General features: G+C 45.3%; 1 protein-coding gene across 2 annotated transcripts in view; it reads right to left on the bottom strand.

Annotated features, from left to right (window-relative positions):
- kat6a (K(lysine) acetyltransferase 6A) overlaps positions 1-17,341 on the bottom strand; it is a 39,633-nt gene extending 22,292 nt beyond the window's left edge. For both annotated transcript variants that reach the window (XM_084025812.1, XM_084025811.1), the window contains exons 1-2: positions 17,183-17,341; positions 14,216-15,766 (exon numbers count right to left, since the gene is read on the bottom strand). In XM_084025812.1, the coding sequence (XP_083881938.1) occupies positions 14,216-14,995 (780 nt within the window). In that variant the 5' untranslated portion in view covers positions 14,996-15,766; positions 17,183-17,341. The remainder of the gene's footprint in view (positions 1-14,215; positions 15,767-17,182) is intronic.
- Positions 17,342-18,423: the final 1,082 nt, after the last annotated feature.

Raw genomic sequence — 18,423 nt, forward strand, 5'->3', positions numbered from 1 at the left:
CATACAGGTGATCTCATTTCTACACACAGCGATTCTGAAGCATTTTATATCTCGAGCTGCATCACAAATGCTCCTATTTCCTTCCGGATGTTTTGAAGCACCCCCAAACGCAGCACTGCCGCTGCCTCCTCCCTCAACCTATGGTAAAGCGTCTTTACAACACGTGATTCAGTGGAGGAAGCCGCCTGCAGTTAAGTGTTTGGAAAGAGAGAAGGTACGTGTCCACGGGCAGCGGTGTTTCCCCGCGTCCCATTCATTGCGCCGGGCTCGCCTCGCCGCCTTGCGAAAATCTAAATGACTAAATGTTGTCGATCTAAAATGAAGACAGATTCAGCAACTGCATAGCTTATTTCTCACTTAAAATGTTTTCAGAAACACGTTTCGGTGAACTATTTTTGTAAAATAAGATAAAGCTTCAAACGAGCCGCCATGTTGGTCTGCGTGAACTCCGGCGCAGACAGGACAGCTGTGAAAGCGATTGTCCAATCAGGTGCAGCCATGAAGTGTACGCGTGATTGTATGAAGGAGAGCGCCTGTCAATCATCCTCTAGTGGCAGCGTGCCAAGCGTGCAATACTGGGAAGCGGCGCGTCCACTCGCGTTTAAAATCGCCCCTGTGGACACGCACCTTGAAGGTATGTGTCCACAGGCAGCGGTGTTTCCCCGCATCCCATTCATTGTCTATGTGAAAAGCTATGCAATGCATTCTGGCGCGCGAGTTGGCCACTCACAACAAACGGTACTAGATGCCCTCCCGGAACTACTTTTCAAACATTGCGGGCCCGAACATGTACAATAAGTAGGGATGTCCCGATCCGATATTTGGATCGGATCGGCCGCCGATATTAGCAAAAAATGCATATCGATATCGGATCGGCCTGCACGGGAAAATCCCGATCCGGACTCCCGATCCAGTTTATTTTATTTTTTTTAAACTCCGGTCCGTGTTTTCCAGCGTACCGATGTAGGTATCCATTCCAGTGTTTTTTCCGTTTTTCCCTAAAGTCCGGTCCGCGTTTTCCAGCACACCTAGCGCACACCTCGCGACCTGTCCAGCATCCACTAAACAACAACAAGACGGACTTGTGTGCATGTCCAGTGTTTCCCCTACCATTGTACAGGCCATAAAATCAATATGCCAAAAATAAGCCACCTATCAATTCATTCATAAATCAATAATCATTTACATTAGGAGCGCCTCCGCGCAGCACAGTAGACTTGCTCCGCAAGACGCGCAGCCACAACAATCCTCGCCGCGCGCTCCCGCTACGTTCTTCTTCGTGTACTTTACGCGCTTGATGTTGTTCTGATGCCGTTCCGCCTCGTTAAACCACCACAATGTCGCTTTCTACTTTGAAAACACGGAGTTGACACTGTATTTTGATAAGCTGTTGCACTCTTCAGACTCGTGGTGTGAGCGAAACCGGACCGGTACCGGAACCGGACCGGCTTCCGCGCTGCCTGCTCGCACAGATCCGCTCGTGCGCACATGCGCTGATGCAGGTCGAGTGTTGTCGATAAATATATGCACTCCTCAAAACAACATCAAGCCATATTGTGTGTAGTATTAGGACGTGATGACGTGTGTACGGACTAAAGCCGGTTTGGGCTGGAGCAGTGTGAATGCAAAGCAAGGGACTCCCTGTGGGGGGAGGATTGTTTTTGATAAGCTTTGGAACTCTGAGTTAACCTATTTCTACCTGAATTTCTATGAACTATTAGGCTGTTGAGTAAACCTATAACTTATATTTTACTTGATAAAATAAGACAATATATGCACTCATATGTCGTTGTAGTGTTTTACAGTATCTGTAGCTATTAATGTTATGCTCCTCATTTTCCAGCCATATTTTTCCGGCCCCTAATTTTGGATCATTTTCATCAACCGGCCCCTTAATAAGTCACTCTCTCCTTGTGATCTTGAATACACTCTGGTTGAACAAAAATGTTGAATGCAAATATAATAATTGCAGAATTGCAGACTGCTTGCTGTGCCACCTGACTTAATCCAACTGCACCAATACACCATCCCACGCGTCTCGTCTGTTTAGGGTTTTTTCGGTGGGTACCACCGGGCCTGAAAAAAATTATAGGGGAAACACTGATGTCCCACTAAGAATTTAAAGTTATCGATAAAAATGTCAGCTGTGTGGGATTATTTTACCCTAAAAGATGAAAAAGACGAAGAGGCGGAGTGCAATACTTGCCACAATAAGGTCAAGCGTGGTGGTAAAGCGGTAAGATTGACTATTTATTATTTTGTCTATTTTGTGTTTATTTAACCCTGTTAAGAATAAACAGGTCAGCTTCTCATTACCAACCATTGTGGATTATTCAAACTAACCTAATTAAGTTGGCTAGTTGTTCTTAAGAGTAAAACCCTTTTCAACATTAGATAAGTCAACAAAATAAGTAAATATCTTTAATCTTTAATACATGCTTGGATCGGACTAAAAGCTACAATATCGGTATCGGATCGGAAGTGCAAAAAGCTGGATCGGGACATCCCTAACAATAAGCAGCGGGCAGTGGTCGGGGCAGAATTGTGGGAAATCGATCATTTTCCCGCTACATCTGATTTATGGTCCAGTCGGACCATCGAGCCGTATTTGAGCCTGACGGTTCATTTTATAGCGCGGCGCCTGATTCACTATCAGCCGCATGTCAAAAACATTTTTTTTTTACTTTTGTAAAAATTACTTATCTTCCAATGATAGAACTACTACTATGCCTCTGCCAAAGCAACAAACGTTTTTTTGTTTTGTTAAAGTTCATCAGTGCAATAAACATTTTGTGGAAAAAAATCGTGCAAGAGAATCGTGATCTCAATTCTAAGCAAAAAAATTGTGATTCACATTTTTTCCAGAATCAGCCCTACTGTGATTCAACTAAAAAGTAAAACAAAATCTCCTGAAATCATTACAAACAATTATCTAAAATGCAATCTAAGGGGCGGCTGAGAGGTAGAGTGAGTCCAGAAGATTGGTGGTCGATCCCCCAGGCCACATGCATGAAGTGTCCTTGGGCAAGATGGTGAACCCCAAATTGCCTCTGAATGCTCTGCCATCAATGTGTGTGAATAGAGTGGATGTAGACATGTAGTATAAAGCGATTTGAGCGGTGGCTACATAAATACAGGTATAAATGCAAGTCAAATGTGGGGTTAAATTAGGTTAAAGTAGCTGTATGTTAAATGGTTACTGCTGTCCATATTCAAAATCTCGGAGTGTCTCTCCCCGTCCTCTCCTTCCCAGACTCAGACCTCACGTGGGTTGCCAGATTGAGGACACTGATTATACATAAATGCAAGACAAGCTTTGCCAGGTCAAACAACATAGAAAAGCACTTGAAAACACAGCTCAAGATGAACCCAATAACACAAGCTGTGTGCCAAACGTACAATGTTGGGAAGATGTAACTTTAGCTAAAAAGATAACTTTCTTTGTTTGTCGGCCAGCAAGTACTCGCTTATCTGTTAGCTACATATTTTCACTAAAATATCTACCTAGCAATCTAATGCTAACAAAACTTGACCCCATTCATTGTTTGGAACAAAATTTTAATTAAATTCTAAAAATGTATTAAAATAAATGTAAAATATTATAAACATGTATTGTTGAAAATTAAAAAAAAAATGTATTTCTCTCTGACTCAACCCAATGGAGGCATGGGCGAAAAAGGGCTAGAGCTTGCTGCATGTTGAGCAATACAAAATGCTAGAGTCTTACAATATTCTATTTTGAATAGCAACCCACCCCGGTGTGACGGATAGCAGTTAGCTTGTATTAGCTTGGATCGCCTCACCGGCTGCACATGAACCACAGAGTGATGCTCATGTCATTAAACTAAACCTAAACTCGTTCAACTAGTGAAGCTTGTTTTTCCTTGAGTAAACTAATGTGTAGAATCCAGTTTGTTAGCTTGCTTCCATGGCTGCAGTTCGCTGTGTTTGCAGGCAAATTTGTTTCCTATCTGGCAACCTGGGGTGTCAAAATGGGCAGTGGGTGGGACCACACAGGCCAAAACAAATACACAAGTTCCTGGAATGGAAATTCCAAAGTAGAACACATGCCATCGTCAGAGAAGCCAGTATTTTCAACTTGTATGTTTGATGTTATGGTGAATGGTGTGTTTATGAGTCAGGTAAATCTATTACATATTTCTCCTTTAAAACGTATCTTGAGGGTTCAATTTTTGTTGCAAAAACAATGTCGTGAAGACTAAGGAACAAAACCTGGAGCGACAGAGCGAGCTGTCCTCAAAAACTGAGTCTGTGAGAAGAGCACAAGTGATGGACACTCTAAAAGGAGCTCCAGCACTCCGTGGCAGACACGGGAAGCGACATGCATGTGACATCTGCTGCCCGACTGCTTCCACATCCTCAACTCTATGTTGGAGGAGCAAAGAGGACGCCACTGTTGAAAACAACTCACATGACATGTGGGCTGCTGTTTGCCAGCAGGCCCATGGGAAACTCTCAGACGCAGCTGAAGAGTGTTCTGTGATCTGATGATCCCCAAAGTGGAGCCATTTGGCCAGCGTACTCTCCTATGTGTCGGCACAAAACCTGGTAACGTGGTAGCATCATGCTGTGGGATCCTTCTCTGCAGAGCACCACTGAAAGGAGTGACTAACATGGCTGCAGCGAAAGACAAAACTACCACATGTTGAGAAAACATGTGGCCAAACACAAAGTCAAAGCCTAAAACCAACAACGTCCTGGAGTAGAGCAGTCCCGTATCCAAACCTTAATCCAATTCAGAACTTGTGGCAGGACTCTAAAAAATGCTGTTCACTCCAAATCCTACTGAAACTAGGCAGAACATGAGCTGTGTCACAGCACTCACAACTCAACTTAGAACTGACTGTGAATAAACACTAAGTGACTTCTGTGTTTCATTCTCATTGTCTTTCAGAGCTTTGTTCTCAAGTTGACACATCTTTTTGTGTTCATTAGAGTCAAAAAAGCCTCATTATTATTGTTTCTCATTATTCAAAATTGTAACACAATAAATGATCTAAAAAGCCCAGGGAAGATCAACACTTTCACAGACAAAATATAACCAAGTCATTTTTACTGACGGAACTATGAAGATCACAATTTGTCATTTGACATTTGACACTTTTGAGCTGCTGATTCAATTAACAAACCTCAGTTATGAGGCTGATTGTGGTATCTAAAATTATATTATTAAATTTAATTTGCGCCATCAGTTGCACCACAGCCACTAATATAAAAATGTAATAAATTTGTATTTTTCCTCAACAAACCCTCATAATAACTACATCAATAAGCCTGATATAAAGTTACAGGGAAGCAGACAAAAATAATTATTTTTTTAAGGAATATTTGACACTTCCCTGGTGTCCACGATAAATACACTATGAGCATGTATGTGCATTTACTGATCTGTTTGTTTTATATAATTGTGACATAAGGAAATCACAAAAAAACATTCCTGTATTATTTTAAATCAGGCAGTAGTTGTTTGCAAACTAAAGGGATTTTTAAGTCACTCATAATATTATCCCTATATATGATTAGCCCGAAAATGAAAAATTTGTTATAATCAATTTGCTGAGTTTTTTTTTTATCCTGATCCGCCATAAAATCTTATGTTGTTCGATCCCTAAACCTAAATAACACAAAATCACACTACTGCTATTATGACTACTAATAATGACATGGACAGGCCGTAAACAACCCAAGAACCCACCGCGATCGTATTGGTCTCACTACAGAGAAGATCTCCAAACTTGAATGCACAGAGCTGCAGAGAGCTGGTGAGCAGCAGGTCTGGGCAGGGAGTAGACAGGGACAAGAGCTTGATTTATAGGGTTCATTTCATTCTGACTCGGGCTCCTTCCAACACCCCGCTACACCTCTACCCACCCACCTAACACCACAGGGACAGAGGGAGCAAGAGAAACAAAAGGTACAGAGTGAGAGAGTAAAGGAAGAAGAGGTAAAGAGAGGAGGGCTGTTCAGAATGAGGAGTGAACAGAGGGGAGGAGAAGAGCAGACATGCAGAGAGCAAAGAGGAGGATGCAGTTTTACTGGAAGATAAATGTCTCTGTCTGAAACCATTTCAATTCTCACAGGGTATATGAAATGGTGACTACTCCAAAACAAATCATTAATGATGGCCTGAGTACACAATGGAAATACTGGGCTGCAAAACAAACCAACAAAGTCACTGCATGGAAATGGAAGTTGGCGGCAAAGGAAAAAATATGTGAAAAAAGACAGAGTGAGGACAAAAATAAGAATCCAGAGGGCAGGAGAGCGAAGGAAATGGGAAGTGTTAGAGAAAACTGTGCAGCACAGTCCTCCGAGCAGCCTGCGTGTGACCAACACCTCAATCATTCCTGACGCTTAACCCTTTCCCCGCCGGAGGAGGTCAACTGCTCCCATTCGCCCCGTCAGCGCTCGAGTAAACACGAGCCGAGAGTGAGCGGGCGTTGCCTTCCACACACAGGCATCCTGTACAGTGACGCGTGTTACAGTGAGGCTTCACTTACTGGTTGCCACTGTAAATTAATCCCCAACAGATAGTAAAAATTGAAAAGCTAATCCTCCTGCCATGACGGGGATATTGGAACGGTGAAACACAATCCTCAAATTCCTCCTGAGAGCGGTTTTTCCTCCCGTTTCAGCCTTTTCTCCCGTAGCCAACGCTGACTGCCAGGACTGCTTTTACACCACAATATCGCTGGAGAAAATTCTAGTGTTAAGTGTCATGGACAAGTTTCGACTTAAGACGTATGTATGTGGATGCGAGTGAGTCTATTTTAAGCCTGCGTGTTGCTGCTTTGGCATGCGCTGCCCCCCCCACCATAAGGAGCGTTCAGGAACAAACCGCTGTTCTGAGCCAAAAAGACACGCCTTGTGGCAACTGTTAGTGACTAGCTGCAACTACTGAGTGGACTTGAAATGCAATACAAACATGTCTTACAAGTTCCAGGTTCCTCTATAAATAGACAGGTGAAGGTACCCCAGCCTGAACCAGCTGACACACCCGATCCTGTTTCAGGGATCACAACATTGACACTCCATCTTCATTATTCTCCAGTGTTCTTAGTTTGGTCAAAACTAGAGGCAACATGCTGCGTCTTCTGAAACCTTGTACAGAGAAATCTTTGGTTAAAGAAAACAACTAGTAGTGGCCCTGCTGTCCCCATTGTATAAATTGGCTTCTGCTGTCCAAAGACAGAGGGCAGGAGAGTGAGAATGGAACGAGAGGATAATGGAGGAATGCTGGAAAAAGAGGGGGAGAAAGGATAAAAGGCAGTAGGGGGAAAGAGAAAGGAAAAGCGTTGCTGTTGTCCTTGTCTCGTCTCAAGTCAAGTATCTCATTAAAATGGGAGCCCGATCTCAGCAACCCCCACCAGCACACTTCCCTCGTGGCCGCGTCCACCTCGAACACAACCTCATTGATCACTGTTACAGGGCACACCGTGCAAGCAGAGACGTTTGTACTTGTAGTCATTGGATGCACTACGTCCAAGTCTTCACGAGACACACTACAACACGTCATTGTCACATTTCCATACAAACGTACACGCACAGACATCCAAGTGACAGCTAAACTTGACGTTGCAAATCAGAATTCCCTGTAGCCTGGAAACGGTCTAAAAGTAAGTGGTCTACATTTTCATGTGACAATTACAACGGCCCAAAGACGACTGCGTTGTGCCAACGTGCCCTCCTTCCAGCCAAGCATCACCCTCCATTAGCGCCGAGGTTAGCCAGGGAGCACAAAGCTAAATCACTGCATCAAACGGAGTGCGGCTGGCCGTGCTCCAGCAGTAACTTCCACAGCTGCTCAACACATTGGCTCTATTTGTGGGGCGGTGAGGTTAGCCATACGCAAGGCCTCACCCAGACGCACAGCTACACTTCCCATGCCAAATGCCATTCACATCAAAGTCACTGGTGAGCTGGAGGTAAGTGCTGCCCCTGGGCGCCGACACTACCGCTGATGCTCCGTCTCTCTGGGATTCGTATCTGCCCCTGAAATTAAACATGTTATTTCCTGGGAGGGGAAGCACATCATCCCGGGAAATAGACTTCTTCATAATGAAGTTCACACACAGTCTCAACACATTCAGCATATTTCAAGCAACACTAAATGTAGGTAGGAGAAATATGAATACAGCTATGGGTTCCCAACCTGACAGTGCATTATTTGGTGGAATTAATAACTATTATAGTGAAAGAACTCCATTTGCATTAGTCAACATTAATGAGCGGTGGTGTCCTACTTTTTCTGTGTGCTGATCTAGCGGAGCAGAGGTGCTAGTGAAAAGGCAGGAGGTGACATGCTGACGATCAACAAGTCACAAATTTGACAGAGAAAACCGAACTAAACTTTGACACTTCTGAAATAACCAATGAAGTTACGCTGCTGTTCCTCGTGTGTAAAAATGGCACGGCATCTCTCGGACAGCAGCTCTGCTTTACTCACTATGTTCACATTTCAGAGAATGTACCATAATTAATAGTTGCCTCATTAATAGCCTATTACTTCAACCACTCATCTACTATTAATCAGGATGTTAATTTTTATGACTCAACCGTTCCGCAGTGACTGTGGATGTAATAGAGGCATCTCTAATGCACAAGTTGAAGAAGTTGACAGGATTGCATTTCACAGGAATTTTAACGTAAATAAAAGAAGGGAGCCAAGCCGACTCCTGAGGAGGAAGAGGACCTGAACAAGAGGTCAAAGAGGACCCAGAAGAAGATATTTTGCATGCATCTTGAACTTGGCTTTTGCTGCGATAGAATGACATTGTCTGTAATCTGCCTGCTGCCTCATGGAAGCAATATGAGACTATTTTTGTGGTATGAGAAAACCGACTCGCAGCGTCTGTTCCTCATTGTTGTTCTGCAGCCAATAGGGTCAAATTTTAACATCTTTGCTGAAAACAGATGATGGCTAGCGTTAGGAAGGGTTAATCCCCCCAGAAATGAGATGCTGGAGCTCAATGGAACCTTCCTTAATGTTAGCTCCGTTATTTAGCAAATCAGGACCATGAAGCCCACTAGGCGATTTTGACACCGATCTGTTGTTCAGTTGAATCTAAGCACAGTTGATGAGCGGCATTACGTGGCCCAGAGGTGGTATGGGAGGAGGTTAAACACAGCCTCGATGCAGATTCTCCATGATGTTTAGTAACCAAGTCACATGACTTATCTTTTCAGCCATACAAACCGTTTTTCTCATAATAACGTTGAGAAGATGAACTGGTGGTCCAGATGAACAGTGAGGACCGTGGGTTGTCTCGAGTCACTCAGGACATCGTTCCTGGCGCTTTCAAATGTAATGTTTCACTACTTTGAGCAACACAAATCAAATTCCATTCCCCACAACTGTACTTCAGGTGGCAGCACAATTTTCAGAGGCAAACGTGACACAAAAATCCCACACATCATTGTCTGAATTGACCCTCTAGATAAAGTAATTAGGGATGCACGATAATTATCGGACCGATAATTATCGGCCCGATAATAGGAATTATGACGTCAACCCGATAAATCCGATACAATTATTAATACCTCCGATAATCCGACGATAGGATGTTTGTGTTAAAACAGTCATACGGGTGGATTGGGATGAGGGACGTTAGTTTTTTTCTAGGCGCCTCCCGTTTAGCATGTGATGTGGTTACTGTGGTATCACAGGTTTCGGAGGAGGGAGTTAATCCACAAATCGAGCGCTCCCTTCTCATGCCTGGCTGTGACGTAGAGGCTGCGAGCGAGTGGAGGAGGAAGACTAGTAAACAAACACGCATGGCGTCTGTAATGTGGGACTACTTCAAAGTTTCTGAGGAAACTGAATCGCTTGCCATTTGTAACAAATGCAATGCAGAAGTTCCAAGAGGAGGGAAAAAGGCATCGAGCTTTAATACATCCAACCTTAAAAGTCACCTCGCACATCACCATCGCTACGACGGTGTGTTAAAAGCGTATGAAGACGCCGGCGCCGCTAAAGAAGCAGCGAGCCCGTAGCTTAGCGTTTTGATGCACGGGTGAAGTAGCGGTCCTTGTACCTCGGGTCCAATATAGTTGAGAGATAATACAGTGGCTTTTCCTCGATGTCACCAAAACGCGTTTCCACTGCTTTTAACGGGGTTTCCTTTGATGTTTTCACTCCGTGGTCTGTTGGTAACGTTTGTTTTAGCAGTCGCGTCAGCGCTTGAATGGAGGGGATCACATCCGCAGTAGTGGCTGTTGCTTTGCTGATATTTCTGCCTATTACCGTAGTTTACATTTCTGTGTGGATCAGGACCAACAGTTTAATGTAGCAGCACTTGTGTGTGCATATCCCATGCTGCTCAGGGAAAGTTGTCATTGACTGACTGACTCACTTACATATTTATTTGAAAAAAATAAATATTGTCATTTTATTGAAGAGTCAAAACTGTTCTTGGCTTTCTTTTGTTCATAGTAATAATTATCATGTCACTGTGATACATCTGGTTAGGTGTTTGGTAAAAGGCAAAGCTATGCTAAATCTACCTAAGCTTAGTCATTAGTGTTTTTGACCTGAATTTGATCTGAATATACATTCAAAAACGAATAACAATATTATCGGTTATCGGTATCGGTATCGGTCCCGAGGAGCAGAAAGTTATCGATATCGGTATCGGCTTCAAAAAATCAATATCGTGCATCCCTAAAAGTAATGCTTGGCGGTTTTGTTCCACCTCTCTGTGTACTGCTGTGAGAACTGGGGCTGTGGTAGCTGCGCGGCATGAGCTGGTGCCATCACAGAGCTGGAACGAGCTCTTCCAACTTAAGGCACTAGTGGGTCAACTGAGGCCAGGGCTCTGGCAGAATGGAAACAACAGATGCCTGTCGAGAAAATGGAGGCAGAAATAAATTATTTCTACAAGCTTCACTTCCTTGAAAAACGGATAATTCCAAAATCTGAAATTGAAGTTGACAATAGATTCACGGGGCACCATTTCACTGGACCTGACAAAGGACAAAGAAGCAGGTTGCACCTAAGACATATAATCGACGTCTGAGATCATTTTGCATTCACTGTCCTCTCAATGACGAGACTTGAGGTCTTCACCGTGAGCCAACCCAAGCACAGGTAACGTGTGATGTTAGGACAGGTGGGGTCAACCCAATGCTGGAAAAGTTGAATGAATTACATTACAGTAGATAAATATATCCATTATAGTTCATAATAATCAATGGCTAATAAAGCAGCTTTACAACCAGCACCAGAAAAGGAACCAATAGCTGCTGGATGCTTAGCCCGTTACAGGGTGAGCGGGACATTTTGGATCACAACGACGACAACACTGTGAGTAGAAAACGTGAACGTGTGTGTTCACGGGCCACTTTTTCACACGTCCTCGCCGTGACACTGCACGACGACATCAAGACCTCTGGTTCACCCCGCTCCAGCTGTTGAGGAGGGGGCAACCGCGGGGCAGGGAGATTGCTCTCGCCTATTATGACGGGATGAACATCATACACACACACCCACCCAACTATATCATCACACAGTTATACACACAAAGACTCAGCGTCAAGCCCATCCCACCTAATGGCCGTAGTCTCATACTGCTAACGGGCGCTCAGGGAGGCAATGAGGTTTGCCATCTATATATCTATGACCCCTGGTTGACTTGGCTCCCCCATTCACCTCCCCCTTCATGACCTGGCAATGGCACCCGATTAGGGTGAGAGGGGGGAGACAGAAAAGGGGTCTGGGATCCCGTTTGAATGGAACGCTCTGACACAAACATCAGCGTGTTGAGTACACAAATCTCCCCGCAAATGGGGTCAAAGCCAGTCCTTACCCATTTGTTTTTATTCCCCCCCTCGCCTCGCACACACTCTCTGCTGCCTTTCCAGGGAAATCATAACTGTTAGCAATCATGCAGGGCAATATGGCGATGATGCGCCAGTGGAAGAGTAGGAGAACGGAGGAGAGTGATCATGCAATGCCTACTTCGTCTCTCGTACACACAGTTTCTATCTGTTTGACACATATGCCACTTGAACTGCCACAGCCTAACATATACATCAAATACAATAACAGTCCCTTGCAAAACACACAATCGAGCAGCAATGAGGTTGCCTCCTCTGGAGAGATATATGACAGCAACATCACAAGAAGAAACCGAGAATAAGAGTAAACATGCTTGTGTGAGTGGCAGACACAAATCTCAATTTCCTCACTGCAGCAGCTTCTCCATGCCTCATCTAAAGACGGCACTCAAAAACAACAAAACCTCCCTATGTCACACATTTAATTCATGTTTGACTGTTTAACTATTTCACTGATGCATGATGAACAGGATAGCCTCTCGTTTTTGAGCAAAATTACATGTTAAAATTTGTTAATATTTAGTTTGAATTTACAGAATTAGCTCTTGTGCAAAATTAAGTTGCACGTATTCAGCTGTGTATAAACAAATCATTTCACACTGAGGTATGCATTACTTTGTTTGTATATTTATTTGGTGTGTGGGTCAGTGTAGCAGGCTGATCGGTAGCTGAGTCAGAGAGAAGGTTGATGTTGTCTTAGGAGTGGGCCATCTGCAGCCAAGCAGGTCACTGTGTTAGGAAGACCCCATGTGACTCCAGCCTGCTCTCTAGGCTAATCCTACTTTGTGTGTGAGTATGTATGTGTATGGGCGTCTTTACCAGGAGCTTCTGTAGTTCAGACTTGTACACACCCACACAGAGTCCAGATAAAGCCAGGAGACACTCAAAGTGCTGTTTGCGGCTGATTTAGTGTCCTCTAAATCTGATATATCGGATCTGATAGCCTGAGTGACATATGAGTCAATGATGGGCCACGAGGCTGGCACTGTAGTCCTAACAAGTGTATTTACATTCTGGTTGTTCGGATGCATGTTTGCACATCTGTGGGCATCTGGAGTGGAGGATTTATGACATGCAAACTGTGTCAGAATGCACTCAGTTTCTGTTTACGTCGTAAAGTCAATTCCCGTGTTTCTCTCTGTGCATGCTGTTGTATGGTATTGTATGCGAGTTTGTGTGTGTGTGTGTACACACATGTCCCTGGCCCTTCGAAACAGAGGTTAGCAGCCGGCTGCTCTCTGATCAAGTTACAAAAGTGGGTGTGTTCCTCTCTCCTCTGTCGCCTGCATGTCTGCCTCTCCCTCTCTCTAACTCATTCTGTCTCTCTTGCTTTCTTCTCCCTCCATTTCTCTGCCTCTCTCTCCCTTTCTGGTTAAGGAGGCCTGGAGCTTGCGTCATCAAGGCCTCTTCCTTTGGCACCACAACAGACCATCTCTCTCTCACTTGTCTGATTTCCTCCCCTTCCCTTCCCTTCTTTCCCTCTCTTTCCTTCTTTCACCCATCTCCTGACAGGGAGCAGCACTGCAGCTGGTCCACACTCCCCACAGGAGGCTGGGAGCCATGTGACTCTCTTCCCTGACCTAATCCTCTGCTGAAAACTGGCCTTGTACCAGCATCACTTTCTAACATGTATTCTGACCTGATACCCCTGTTCTCCCTAACACACACTGATAACGTCTTAAATGCAGAGATGTACACTCCAGTTTATGAAAAAAATCCTCACTGGCATCTGGCTGCTCTTACAAATGTTCCTCAACCCATTTCAGCCACTAAAAAACCTCAAGTGCTATCTGGTGTAAACGACTATATGCTGGATGAAATGTCACAACTTCCTGCAGTCAAAGACTATACTCTGCTGTAGCAAATTACAGTCCTGTAGGCCCATGAACAATTTGAGCAAGCACAGAAAATGCAGTGCCAATGTCTCAGGTATTGCCAGCTGATAGACCTGGACTAATCAGTGCATGCAGCAGCTATTTGGTTAGTCCAATACATGTTATGGGGATTGTAAAAAGACCCAGAAAAGGCTTTTTCTGTTACTTCTGAGCAGTCACTTTCTTTCTGTTGCCCCACAAAGCGAGCACGTCAGAATTCTAGTCACAACATCATCAACTGCAGTTGTCTCAACAGGATATCCGTGATCTTATCACGTCATACATGTGATGCCAACAGACCAAAGTGCTTTTTACATTACCTTTTGCTACCAACAGCAACATTCAAAGGAGAACTGTTTTGACTGGTGAATAATTCCCATACAAGTGTTTACTTTGGAATGTTTCTTATAAATGTTTGTACGCTTACAGAAGATGCACAAGCTTTACATGTTTGTTTGTGACACGTGTACATGCAGAGAAATTACCTTGTCTTTCTCGTGGGGCAACAACTGGACAGGTGGCAGTGATTCCAGAGAAACCGTCCCGGTCCCGTCATCCAGGCAGCTGCTGCGGCTGATTAGCTGAAACAGGGGACCCTGCTTGACCACACGTCCATGGGCCACGGCCCTCTTCAGGGCCACCCTCAGCTGCTGGTGGAAGATGCCAGGCCCCATGGAGCCACTGCCTGACAAGTAGGCTGCCACATCAGCCTGGCACTTAAGAAAGCGCTCAATGTTCTTTAAGCTGGAGCCGCCAGGCTCATGAAGCCCCTCCAGTGCCCGTTTGATCAACTTGTTCCAGTCGAGTCCCGGTTTCTTCCCCGAGTGAGAATGCGAGTGGGAATGGGAATGTGAATGTGAATGGGAATGGGCATGGAAATGGGAATGGGAATGAGAATGAGAACTACCACCGCCACTGCTGCTGCTGCTGCTGCTGCTGCTGCCGCTGCCGCTGCCTCCTCCTCCACCTCCTCCCCCTCCTCCTCCACCTCCAGAGCTGGAACTACCTTTGGGCTTGGGCAGAGCCAAGCGCCCTGGGTTATCAGGGTCCTTGTAGGAGTTGAGACCTTTGTTGGTAACCTTAAGGATGGTGCCATCCTTGACGCTGAGCTCCAACTGCTCCAGAACCGTTTTGCGGTCCAGGCTATGGGACATAGAGACAGCATTGCAAATGCGCTCCTCTGATGGCCGCTGCTTCTGCTTCTTCACCTTCTTGATGGCCTCTAGGATCCACTGGGTGTACATTGGGTTGGCCAGTTTCACCATGGTTGTGGTCTGGGTGGGTGCGGGGACCCTGAGGCCTTACCGCAATGACCACACACAAAAAAGGGATTGTAAGCCAAGGAAACACCTGGCCTGCGCCGTAGCGCCGCCTCCTCTTCCTCTTTGCCCTCTGCCTGCGTACTATCCCTTGTCCTGGGGTCGCACAGAGAGTCCCTCAGAAGCTGAGTATGAGCAGCACGGTAATGAGAAGCTGACCATAGCACAAACCCCCTGAGCCAACTCTCCACCCTGTAAAATGTAGTCCACCCTCACCCAGCCAGGTGAATGTCCCTGGCAAGAACCAGGGAAAGTGGAGGAAGTAGCAGGTCTATTAACTTAAACTCCAAAAGCACACGGCGTAGGGTAGAGTAGATCTTGGGCATGAGAGCTTTCAAAAAATAAGGTGTTTCTAACTTTGCCTGTCACAAAATACCTATAGTCGGACAATAAAATCTGCTCAGTCAGTTTGCAGCTACTGGCAACCAGCCAATCCTCAATGCGAGTTGTGAAAGATGATCATGGTCGCCAGGACATGAAATTAGTGTTTCGATGATAAAAAGGTGAAGGCAATACAGTAAATATTTTTTCTGTAGATTATAACATTCCACAAGTTCCACCAAGCTTCCACGTTTCCTCTTCTTTCCCTCTCTTGCCGTCTTTTACTCTTCCAGCAGTCTGGGCTTCTCAGCTCTGGGACGGAACAGATATCTCACCCCAGGGAGCAGCCACGACTGATCACCTTCATGCCTATTGCACTTCGGCAGCTGACAAACCCTGCACAGGAAAACACAAAAACACACAGAGACAAAGGGTTAGCGCAGAAAAATGTGTCACCTTTTCATAACATTGGAAAAAAATATGGCAACAAAGTTTAGTCTTAAAAGGATTTGTGAGTTTGAGAGTAAAAAACCTTGGGAAGGGTACAGCTTCATAACTTGCAGTAAAACACCATAGTGTGCCTTCACACGTGTATCAACAAAGATGTAAGAAAGCACCAGGACATTTAGCCATGCACAACTAACGACTGTGAAATGATGGAGAGGAGGAATCACTTCGCTGACACCAGTTATCCCTTAACAGTTTACTAATCATTTTTGTGAGCGACGATACGCTCGTCATCACAGCCCAAACCACAGCCAGGGTACAAGTATCGATAACAAACAGGTAAAAGTTATGATCGTAACCTCTAACAACGCCTAGAAACAGCACAGATGTGACACCGTGATGGCAATGATGGGGCATGAAAGGGTGAACAACATGATCCTAAAAACTGCACTAGCAAGTGGACCATTTGGTTGCTATGGTAAACATGATGCAGTCAAAACACAGACTGTTAGCAAACATTAGCTGGGAGGCTAGCTAAAAAGCAACGGTTAATCTATTGCCGCATTGCCAAACTGTCTCCCACGGTGCTGTTTACTCTCGCTGGTGTGATATTGGAAAGCGATGTGTCTCACAACAAACCTTCCCGCTAACTGCTGTTGTTTAGCGGGCTAACGTTAGGAGCTAGCCAACGAGCTAACGTTACGATTATGTTACTAACGTTAGACGCTAACCCGAAACGTAAACAGCATGAAACGAGGGGCTAGCCAGCGCTCCGGCTACGAACACACAACGTTTCCCCCTTCGATCGAGATTTCAGGGACTACTAACCATCACACCGCGGCAAACACAGCAAATTATCTCATTTTGAATGTCATTCAGATATTAACGTGAGATCGCGGCCTTGTAAAAGGCACAATGCAACTTGCAGACGGCCATCTCGGCTAGCGGGTAAGTGCAAAAAATAAGACATCACAGCCGTGGATTCTGCAGTACTACATGTTCTCCGGCCTCCTTCTCAGTCTTTGGTGTGGGTGAGGAGCCCCTGCCCGCTCAGACGCGTCCCTACAAGCAGTCCCCACCTCGCTGACTTCCTCCCTCCACCAACCACCCTCCCACGTAACGCCACAGCCTGCGGTGCGGTGAAGACAAGGCCGCTGGAGCGGACTAGCTAGGCCTCGGCTCCCCCCTTCGTACCCCCCACCCACCTCCGCGATGATCATCCCTTCGTACCCCTCTCTCCCTCTACCTCTCGCGGTTCCCCAGAAAGCCCGAGCTGGTCCGGTTCTGGTTTCCGAGGGAAGCTCGTGTAAAGCAGACCGTGTAAAAAATCTCACGTCCCCCCATCCGGCTTCCGCTGCTACTCACCGGAATTTCGTGTCGAGCCGCCGAGGAGAAGGTGCCAAAACCGTGCGAAACGGAGACAACAACAAGCCTAAAAATGCAGCCATAGAGCAGGGGTTCTAGAGCCGACGCCATCTTTGAGTGGAACAGGAGCACGGCTGGTGGGGGAGGGGGGAACACTGAACAGCCAGGCAGGGCCAAGGGACCGTCTGCATGGTGCGAGGCGAAGATCCAGGGGAAGAAAAATTCACTGCAAGGCGCGGGGGGCGGCGGCGCTGTGCTGTTGCTATGAGAGGGGTGTGGATATTGCTTGAGCACATGAAATGGAAGAAAGGGACAGATGGTGGTGGTGTTGGAGGGAGAAAAAAAAATAAAAAGAGAGGATAGGTGTTCTTGCACTCTGCTGTACTACAGCTAGGCCTACATCGGGGAGATGCAAGGGAACGTCTGCATTTTGCCCAGCGGTTGTAAAAAAAAGATAATCAAATAAATAAAATCAAAGCCAATGAGCGCGCCTTAACGTTAGAGGGTATTTAAAGATCAAAGTGAGACATCCCTCCACACTGCAGTCTATTGTAGCAGCTGTGTGTGTGTGAATGTGATTTTAGGCTAAAGATGGAAACAGAGCCACACAGATCCAGTCCCCCAGAGACGATCAGTGCAGCTATCTGGAGTATTACAGTACATGCTAAAGCATGTTATTATCTGTCTATGCAGAGCAGTCTGCTAATGCATTGCTCATCAGACTGTGAAACAGAGTATTATCTTTCCTCCAAAGAAAACGATTATCTAAACTGTCTGCAGCCAATCCTGTTACATTTCATGAAATGACAGCTGACTCCGACACCTTTTCCTGTTCATTTATTTTTTGGGAGAAAGGAGGTTTTTCCTCTACAGCTCTCAGTGCAACATAAACTGCATCACCTGGTGACAGATGGAAGCAGAATGTCAAGGTTTCACATCTGAATCTGCAGTACGCTTAATATGCTTAATATGAGTTACAGATACTTATTAAGCCTAACATATGTGGAAGAATATAATTTAAAAAACTACAGTGTTAAAGGTGAGACTTTTCACACACAAAGTTCTGCACAGGGATCACATGTTGTCCCAAATTTGTAAAATCCGCCTTGGGGAAATGTGAAGAAGTTAAGCACAGCCCTCTTATTCAGCTGAAAAACAATCAATAGAGGAAAACTGATTTTGCTGCTTCAATTTCATGATCATAGTGATACAGAGGCACTTGTGTTGGTAATCTGGCAGCA

This window comes from Eutrigla gurnardus (assembly GCF_963514095.1).
Source record: "Eutrigla gurnardus genome assembly, chromosome: 13".
NCBI classification, from domain to species: Eukaryota; Metazoa; Chordata; class Actinopteri; order Perciformes; family Triglidae; genus Eutrigla; species Eutrigla gurnardus.